Raw genomic sequence first — 10,531 nt, forward strand, 5'->3', positions numbered from 1 at the left:
GCATGCTTTGCAAGTTATTTTTTCAGCTTTCTGACGAAGTATTTTTCTCAGATCAAGGGTATTATATCAGTATCACAGAGTCCTGGTGGACCTCCTGTCAGGTCTGCAGAAATAATGAACCATGAGTGTGGAAAATTCTAGGATATGTGCTTCATGAAGCGTTCTGCTGTGGATTAAAGACAACTTCAGGTCAGTTTATCCTCCAGAAATCCTGCTATTTCAAAAGCAGAATGCCTCTGACAGATACCATATGTTAAACTTTTTAAATTTACCTCACAGGGTCAAAGAGATAAAGCTGTTTTTTGGAGCATAACGTTGGTTGGATATGGAGCAGATTAACCATTTAAAGCCTCATACATTCAGATTTTTAAAAATATATCATTTATTAGATGTTTTAATAAAACAAAATAAGTTTTTGGAAACTTTTTGGGTTTTTTTTATCTATTATAGAGGGATTAATGCGCTTAGAAAGAAAGAGGATGTAAAACAATTTTCCTGCAAAATAACTTATTAAATAATTATTTTTAGAAAATGATGACGTTCAGTAAAAGTTTTGCCATTTTTGAGAATACATTGTATATTTTTTCTATTCATCCCTCTTGCAGATTTTTTGTTTTTTTATTTGGTCACACTTAAATGTCATGTCAGAGATCATGAAACATATTTTAATTTTATACTGATATAACCTGAGTAAACTGAGCTGTTTTTAAACAGTGATTTAATTTATCACATTATTTAACCAAATCATTTTATCACTTATTTTATTTTTATATAAAAGGAGGAATTTTGTCCCATTCGTCTTTGTCAAATTGTTTTAATTCAGACACATTTTTAAAACAAGCAGCCCCTTTAAGGTCATGCAACAGCATCTCAACTAGATTAAGTGTGGTCTTTGACTAGGTCACTTCGAGACACTGATTTTAGTTTAGTCTTTTTGTGTTTCTGTTTATCTACTCAGTCCCACTGGTTTGCTTTAGATCATTGTCCTGCTGTAAAATCCAGGTACGGTTGAATTTAAACTTAAAACGGATGGCCAGGTTTTCTTCTGCAGGATTTTATACTTTCATCATTTATGGAAAAGTCAGTTGATAAGCAGCTCATCACTCTACCACCACTATTGACTGCTGCTTTTCTGAAAGACTGAGTTGGATTTTCTATCAGATGCATGACTTTCACTTTTGTCACAAAATTTAGTTTTGGTATTTTGAAGATTTTATTTGTACTTTTTTGCAAAATGAGAAGAGTTTCTTAATATTCTTTTTGATCAGCTGTGGTTTTCTGCCTTGGAGCTCTCCCATGAAAATAGTTTTTGCTCAGGCTCTCTCTGTCTTTAACTGAGGCGCATACTGCTTTAGATACTGTTTTGAGTTCTTTTGTCAAATCCTGGATGAGTTGTTAGTGAGTTCTTGGAGTCATTTGGGAAGTTCAGCCACTCCTGGGAATATTCACCATCGTTCCAGGTTTTCTCTGTTTGTGAATAATGGTTCTCTCTGTGTTTCACAAGAATTTATAGCCCTTTCCTGTCTTGCAGATTTCAACAACTTGAAAAATGAACCTCTTAAAAGCTTTTAGGGATCATTTAGATCAGGGGTGTCAAACTCCAGTCCTCAAGGGCCGGTGTCCTGCAACCTTTAGATGTGCCTCTGCTGCACCACACCTGACTAGAATAATTAGGTCATTAGCAAGACTCTGGAGAACTGATCTACACAAGGAGGAGGTAATTAAGCCATTTCATTCCAGTGTTTTGTACCTGTGGCACATCTAAAAACTGCAGGACAGCGGCCCTTGAGGACTGGACTTTGACACCTGTGATTTAGATGATCCCTAAATGGCTTCACAGGAGTTGTTTTTTCTTTTTTTAACATTAATTACATTAATACGCCTGGATGAATTACACCAAAAACTGCATTTAAAAAATATTCTGGTTATCTTTGTCTTTATGATAATATCATAACATTAAAATGTGATAAACAAGCAAAAGGAGAAAAAGTCTCAATACAGAAACTTTTAAAGAAAAGTGCTAAACTTGTCTCAGTCTCATAAATTCTCATATCCAAAATAATATTCTTGGCTTGCATGGTTAAGTCATCCCACATGATTTCCCAATACTTTGTAAAATTCTGTGTGCAGATTCTTCTTTTATAAAACATAAAAGATATGAAGGGCTTTTTTTTTTTCATTACCCTCACCCAGTTAATATGTGACGGTAATAAGACAGGACCTTGGGACATATCTCCTCACAAAAACTAAATTATTCAGGCTTATTGTATTGCTTGGCTGTGGGGAAGCACAGGAGGATGTGACAGTTAAATGGATCCCTTAGCACAGACTATTTACCTCTCTATATTCCTCTACATCACTTAGGCTAAGAGACTCAGATCTGATTATGACTCCCACTAATAGTAACGCTATAACAAGGCATAATAAAATGTATTTTTCCTATAGGTGCAATTATTCTGAAGTAGAAGTGAGTTTACATTTCAGGTCTGTATCATGGGAAATTTCGACTGAGCAGACAAGAAAGTTCAAATAAGCTGAGTGCTGTTTGACCTACATAACACTGTGTAAACTGTCAGGTTGCACAAAAACTGCAAATGTGCAAGGTGGTGTAAAAATCCAAGGGTAATAATGAATAATGTAACAATAAGCAGTGACATTTACTGGTGTATAAATAGAATTTCTAGAAGGAAAAAAAATTCACACAGCTGTTTGATGGGAGAAAACTGAAGATACTATGGTGCTTCAAAAAGTATTCAATGGATGCAATGTTAAAACATTTTTTATCACTGCATCCAAAAACTTTAGTGTCTTTTGGGGGTTTATGTTGCCTAACAAAGTCAGGGACTTTTCTGGGTTGTCCACCATTTTCAGTAACATTTTTCCCTGTTAATTTATTCCTTTGACTTTAGTCAATAAAACACATTGAATAAAAACACGGAAAGGCTCAAAAGGGTATGAATATTCTTGCAAGCCTCTGTATTTATTTGTTTGGGAACATCTAATGCACAAAACCTAAAATAAAGTGTGAATTCAGAACATCCAAAAAACAGCACCAAAAAGTAGAGAATTTCTTTTACCGATGGAAAACAAAATTGAAGCAATCATTGTGCTCTGCAGCACGCAAAATACATCAAATGTGAGGGATTTTCTTCCATATCCTCAATTTACTCATCCTTTGCGAAGCATTCAAGCAGTTTCTTGGTCTGCATCCTCTGCGCCACTCCACTCTACAATTACAGTGATATAAATCACACCACACCTCATTTGAGATGAAACAGGCGAGGAGGAAAGAAAAATGTCAATCGCAGAGACAACAGGACAGAAAGAGGAGCCCTGGAGGAGACTTGAGAAATGTACCGAGATAGGCCTCACTTCACTGCACTCCATTAACATAATGCATGCATTAAGGCTGGCCTGGGGAGCCGTGCTGGGCAGTCCTGGGGTCAGCTATCAGTACAGTATTCCATTAGCAACCTTTGCACACATTCTCCAATCAATTACACCTCATGCAGCACATAATTGATGGATCACTCTGAAGCCAGATAAAAGGTGTGACACAGACGTTGAGGTGAGACTCAGGGGTCAGTTTGTTATTCAAACATAAATAATAACGAATTAATGCGTGAGTGAACTTAATCTGCAGTGCCTTGAAAAAAGTGTTCACACCCAAAATGTTTTGAGTCCAGAAAAATTTCACCACTTACATTTCACAAAGTTAACCAAGACTTCTGGAACAATGCACTGAAAAAAGAAAACAGGTGATCCAACTTAACTTAATAAATTAAGCTATTAAGTTTATTAAGTTGCAATGTTAAAAAATATATAAATACAGTAAGTTTGGAAAACGTAATTTGATTATGTGTAATAAATAAACTTTTTTTTTTTTGGACGTTGGAGCTCCAATATCTCTGTTTGAGTGTGGTTGAGATTTACCCTCTTCCTGTTAGATGGGCACATTGGGGTAAAATAAAAGTGATGAAGTGATGCATTCATAGTCTACGAGCTTTGGGAGTTGGTCAAATTCAAGTTCATCTCCTCATAACAGGAGATCTTCTGAAGGTTCCAGTTATTCAAACAGTGAATTTCTTCCTAGTTGATGTCATGGGCTTTTACAAATTCACCAGGATGACAACGTCAGGATTCATTTCACTCAAATTGTGAAAGAAAGTCTCAGGGAGCATGAAATATATTTTCACACATGGACTAGCTGCCACGGTCTGGACCCAAACCCAATTGATAACATTTGAGATGTGCTGGAGAAGTCTTTGCAGAGGTTCAAACTCTTATGTCATCTGTAGAAGATCTTGTCAAAGAACTAACTCAGCTCTGAATGGATATAAATATTTTAACACATCAGAATCTTTCCAAAATAATGCTGCAGAGACTGAACACTGCAATCAAAGCCAGAGATATTCCAACAAAATATGAGTGTAATTTTTAAGGAATACATGATTTTTGACATTTTTCACATGCACAAATCTAAAATTTGGTCTGTAGTATCTGGAGCCCCCAATACTCTGATTGCATTTAAATCAGAGTATTGGTTATTGCTAAGTCCATCTGACACTGTTTTGCAAACAAGAGCCCTGCAGAAAAACCCGCATCTATAACTGAAAAATTAATGTTTCCCTTCTCCTTCACAAATAAGGTTCTCTTTATGTTGTTCTATCACATAAAATTTCAATAAAGCACATTAAAGTTAGTGATTAAAAATGCTCCAGGCGCACGAATACTTTTTAAGCCACTGCAAAGGGCACAGTGACAAAACGACTGGCTCAAAAGCAATTTAGCATTTATTATACGTCCTTTCAGAACGGCTGGCGGATATCTAATTGGTTTGTACTCTATGAACGCTGAGCAGACAGCTGCAGAACAATCCAGCTTCCCTGCGGATCTGTTTTGCAACACTGATGTCATCCTCAATATGCAAACAGGTTTCTTCACAAACCTGCACTCTTCCCATAAAATTTGAATTGTACAACAGTAAGATAATAGTGTGCTTATGTAACGCAGTGATCACTCTCTACCTCACCTGTTTTTCAAAGCTGCATTGATGGGTCTGGCTGTTTGTTTTGTTTGTTTGCCTGGAGGCAACAGCTCGATGCAGAAATCAAGTGGGAGAAAATTGAAAAAAAAAAAAAAAAAAGACAGAATGAAATATTTGGATTTTTATCATGTTTATGTTCTGGAAATAGGACACGGGGTAATTAGCGGCTGTAAACTCCGCTCTGTATGGAAGTGGAGTAAGCATCCGTTGACACCTGGTCTCCGAGACGCCTCCGCACTCCGTCCTTTCGTGCGAGTTTTAAATTGTCAGGCTTTGTGGTCCAGACTGGATGCGTGTCAGATCGATGTCTGCAAAGGATTTCCACAGGCTATCCTCTCTGCCTAAGAACGCCTCAGATTTCCTCGCCATCTTCCACAGCAATCATTGTCTCTGACTGACAGCAGCATGACGCAAATGCATGAAACATGTTCACGGTGGAATCGCAACTGTCAAGTGTTCACATAACAAATTTGAAAAAATAAAATAAAATAAAATGGTTACCCCCTTTTGACCTGCACAGCAGAATGGAAAGATAAGTTTGAAGGCATTCAGACACTCTTTTGAGAGTTTAACATTAGCGTCGCTCTGAGACGTTCATATTTTTGTCCTTTTCTCCTCCTCTACCCCTCTGTTGCAGAGAGTGTCACCCCCTCCTTCCTGCACCCTTCCCTCTCTGCTTTATTACTCCTGGTGCCCCTGGTTTCAGCAGCTGTCGGCGTGTTGCTATGGAGACAGAAACACATTTCTGATCGCGGTGAGTCTTCCGGCGATTTATTTCTTGACAGCTTCTCCGTTGCTCCGTCCATCTCCGGGCCCCCTGTCGGCCCCTGCGTCTGAGTGATGCGGGCCGTGACATCCTCTGGGCTTGTTGTAATGAATGTGCCCCCACTTCATGAGAGTGCGTTCTGTCGCTTCTCTCTGCTCTCAGGTATTGAGCAGTCTCTGTCTGTCCAGTCTGGTGAATCGGAGAACATCTATGAGAATCCAGAGGATATCAGACAGGTGATGAATTCAGACATTTTCAAGAACTAAACGCCCTCTGATGAATTTCACTTCTTACATTCTTTCGTCCGTTCTTTCTCCGCTGGTGTTTAGTTCTCTTGTCCCTCCCTTTTGTGTCTCACCCTCTCTTTCTTTCTTTTTACCGTCTTCTCTCTGAAGTGCAATTTGTATCCTTTGCTTTCATCCTCTTTTCCCATTCCCCCCCGTTTTTGTCGCTTGCTGTTCATTAAACCTGTTTTCTGCTCTCTCCTCCTTCCCAACAGGCTCCTCCCCAGGGTTCAGTCTACATGGTAAGTTATTTAGTTGTCCCCAACACACACAAGCACAGTGCAATGTCTCAATAAATTAGAAAAGCATTGACAAGTTAATTTATTTCAGTAATTAAATTCAAATAGATATATTACATACAAGAAACTCCAAATTCGACATCAGAATAAAAACATATGAGCAAGTAAAAAGTTCAGAAATACTGTAATGATCAGCACATTCAATCAATCAATCAATCAAATTGTATTTGTATAGCACATTTCAGCAGCAAGGCATTTCAAAGTGCTTTACATCATATCATACACAAAAACACAATGCAAATCAACAATAAAAACAGAACATTAAGTCAAGTTCCATCATTAAATTTGCAATTGATTACGTTTCAAATACAACTCTAAACAAGTACGTTTTTAGTTGAGATTTAAAGGAAGTCAGTGTTTCAGCTGTTTTACAGTTTTCTGGAAGTTTGTTCCAGATTTGTGGTGCATAGATGCTGAATGCCACTTCTCCTCGTTTGGTTCTGGTTCTGGGGATGCAGAGCAGACCAGAACCAGAAGACCTGAGAGGTCTGGAAGGTTGATACAGCAGCAGCAGATCTTTAATGTATTGTGGTGCCAAACCATTCAGTTATTTATAAACTAGCAACAGTATTTTAAAGTCTATTCTTTGAGCTACAGGGAGCCAATGGAGGGGCTTTAAAACAAATGTTATGTGCTCATTCATGGTAAATGACACCCTTCATGGGGAGGGCAAGAAAAAAAAAATCATAATTTGACTGTTCATAGGGTGTTGTATCCAAGCATATTTAGGAAAACTGAGTGGAAGGTAAAAATGCAATCAGAAAAAGTGTGCACAAGCAACAAGTGTAATCTGGACAGAACCCTTTCATTCTGTCTGCTGGACCAGTTGTCAGGCGACTGTTTTGAGAAAGAGCAGAAAAGAATTCGAGAGAGCAAACACAGAGATTTGAGAGAGCACAAAGAATATTTGAAAGGGAGCAGAAGTTTCAAAGAGATGAAATCCTGCTTTCAAACTGAAAATGTGTGCTCTTGATTTATGGCAGAAAATTTCCCCATAGTAAACCAGCCATGTCCTGTAACTAAAAGTTACAGGACACCGGCCACAAAGGCCTGGAAGAGCCTGAGTTGGGGGTTGTCAAGAGAAAGACACCAGATCCAAGAATGTAGATATGCTAATGCTGCCATTAAACCACCCTGGACTCCCTACACACCTCAGCAGAACCACAGGTTGATCACCTCCATGGCATGCTGCATTGGTGCAGTAATTCATGCAAAAACCTGGGCTTCCTTTATAAAGAAAACTGAATTTAATTGAATGCAAAAAAGAGCCCAGAACAAGTATTGAGTGAATATTCCTGTAAAGTATATGGACATATTTTACATACAATCCTTGGAAATCAACAAATTAGATAAAAGCTTGAAATATTTTTCTCTGTCTGTTGTGAAACCATATAATATACAGTATAAATTTTACCATTTGAATTGAATTACTGGAATTAATTAAGATATCTCTCTTGCCATTACATTTTCTTCTAACACAGTCTTTCCTTCCACTAAATTTTCCAGTAATATGTTGATGGTACATTTTGTGAACTACCAGCTTCTTTAACAGTGAACATTTGTGATATAATATTTACATCATGACTGTTTGCTGGTGATGTTTGTGTAGGACCATAAGATAACCTTTCTGCATTAAAAAAAATATTTCTAATTAATTTTATGAAACATTCCAATTTCTTTAGAAATTTAATTTTTGTGGTTTTAATTAGCTGCAAGCCAGGTGGATCAAAATGACCAGAAATAAACACTTGAACTATGTCACTCTTTACGTAACATAAATTACTTAAACAAATTGACCTTTTGAAGAAAAATCATTATACTGAGCTGTACCTGGAAGTGTGAGTAGTTGTATTACATGCATAAAAAAGTCCCTGACACTCTTCTTGTTTCACCCTCTCTAAGCTGTCGGCAGATACGTCTTCCTTCACACTTGGAGTCCTCCAATCTGTCAGGACTCTTTCATATAAACCCATCATCTTTCAGCAGCCTACTTACATTAGTAGCTTTAAGAAATCAATCTCATTACACACTGGAGAGACATGAATCTGGCCTCAGAATGTGTCTTTGTCCCCATGTCACTCCTTTCTCTTTTTCTTTGTGCAAGGATTTGAAGCCAAGAAGAGACAATGACATCTATAAGGAACTGGAGCGGTGAGCGAAACATTCTTGCATCACCTGTATGTGGAGTTGTTTGTGGACCACTCGTCACACTCACCAATCAGACCGGCCTGAACATCACTCTGACACTGTGGCATAATATCATGCCATGTGCTGACAGGCAGCGCTCCTTCGTCTGTGTGTTGTTGTTGCGTGGGCTGCTTGTGTTTGTGTTTAAAGGGGGGGAATGAAAGAGATTGGAGGACTGGGGCTTTTTTTCCTGTTTTTTTTTTTTGAGCTAGTTTGTCTTTGTTCTCTGTTTTCAGATACGAGCAGTGTCAGGGCTGATCACCTACCCACATCTCATCCCCATCCAGCTGTCACATCCTCTCTCTTCACAGCTGCAGCAAAAGGCCTTTTATAAACAGGAGTAACTACTCAATGTCAGAGTTGGGGACTTAAAGAAAACTTTTGAGCTTCACAGAAATGCTATTTAGGTTTTCCTTTACAAGCCATCGCTCTTTAGAAGTTATAGGAGCTCACAAAACTCTCCAGAATGGATGGCGGTTAATATTGCATTGTAAAATCTAAGCTATTGTTTCCAGTGAAAAGGGTACAAATAAAAAGAATACTTTTTATGTGTTATCAGTGTGCGATGTGGATCTCTGTGTTAGTATATATGACTAGTATGAGTATAAAATGAATCTCTATGATTGCCTTACTGAGTGAAATGAAACGTCTTAAAAATACAGCTGTCCTAATTTAATTAGGACATATTATGATGTTTGATAATTTAATTAGTTTGTTGTTCATCTAATTTTTATGGTGCAAACTTTTAATTTTGCACTTATAATTATTGTTGTCTGTTTTAGCAAAATTTTTCAGCATTTGAACAATAATTGCTGCTTAACTAGTTAATGCTCAAATGTATTTACCAATATTTATGCAAAAATAAATTTACTGTGTTTTTGCCACCAATCAACAAGATTTTGTTCATTATAGCATAGCTCATTCAGGAGATATTTATTTAGATATTTAGCATTCATACTAGCCAAATTAGGCATGACTGGTCACAACTCCAGCCATTAGATGGCTGTCAAATGAAAACGCGTCATCAGCCATCTGTGGCTGTGTTGTGGTTTCAGGCCGATTTATGACATGAGTCTATAGGGTTAAAGAAAGTAAATAAATACAGTTACCAATTATTCCGTATGAATAACGATTTCTTCTAGCGTATTAAAATAGAAATAAAATGAAAACTGGCCACAATTTACTTGCAGAGCTCCCCAGCCATATTTAAATATCTTTAAATATAAAAAAAATGTCAATCAGTTTCAACTCTCTTTTGGCAGATTACACATGCAGAGTGTTAGTTTGTGCTTTCAAACTAACATCCTTTAAGTATTTTAAAGCAATGTTTATCCATCTGTGTAGTGAGAGGATATGTGCTTCAACTGAACTTAATATTACTTTGGACTTAAAAGTCAATTTCAGCATAATTTTGTCAGCCGAAATAACGTCATACCACAAAACCAATTGTAATAAAAAATCTAACCATTTGCTGTATCTCCCAGTTAACTCTACAGATGCTTTCAGGTCCAAAATGACCATTGAGTCTCCATTAATGGCCTCAAGATTCAAGCTTAGCCTTAAATTGGAGGGACAGAACAAATGAAAGCAATTTTATCAACATGATTGACCACCAAAGCTAAATGAACAATTGTTACAAATTCAATTAGACTTGAAATATCAATAATTTGCGGTTGTTTTAAGCTTGTGTCTTTATTCACAATAACTACTCAGAGCACCACGCTTCACATTGAGAATGTAAAAGAGCCAGATATAACTGTTCCCGTGAATAAGTAATGTAAATAACCCAAAATTAAGATCCTTATTTGTCCTATCATCCTTTTTAAGTCTTATTGCCTTTACTCCATTTTTTTGTATAATATATGGTTGTTTTCTGGTTTCTGATTTTAGGATTTTATTTTGATACGACAACTTCCGCTATAACAACTGCCGTTCTATGTTAGCTTAA

The 10,531-nt window shown here is 37.2% G+C and overlaps 1 protein-coding gene across 3 annotated transcripts in view; it reads left to right on the forward strand.

Annotated features, from left to right (window-relative positions):
• The window catches only part of g6fl (g6f-like), a 29,226-nt gene extending 18,848 nt beyond the window's left edge, over positions 1–10,378 (forward strand). For 2 of the 3 annotated variants that reach the window (XM_044117016.1, XM_044117017.1), the window contains 5 exons: positions 5,685–5,801; positions 5,976–6,049; positions 6,313–6,339; positions 8,501–8,547; positions 8,820–10,378. In XM_044117016.1, coding sequence (XP_043972951.1) covers positions 5,685–5,801; positions 5,976–6,049; positions 6,313–6,339; positions 8,501–8,547; positions 8,820–8,841 — 287 coding nt within the window. In that variant the 3' untranslated portion in view covers positions 8,842–10,378. Of the gene's footprint in view, positions 1–51; positions 190–5,684; positions 5,802–5,975; positions 6,050–6,312; positions 6,340–8,500; positions 8,548–8,819 lie in introns of those variants that run through there. The other variant, XR_006370643.1, reaches the window with a different exon arrangement.
• The last annotated feature ends 153 nt before the right edge of the window (positions 10,379–10,531 follow it).

The sequence above is a fragment of the Gambusia affinis genome, linkage group LG05 (genome assembly GCF_019740435.1).
Source record: "Gambusia affinis linkage group LG05, SWU_Gaff_1.0, whole genome shotgun sequence".
In the NCBI taxonomy this organism is placed as follows: domain Eukaryota; kingdom Metazoa; phylum Chordata; class Actinopteri; order Cyprinodontiformes; family Poeciliidae; genus Gambusia; species Gambusia affinis.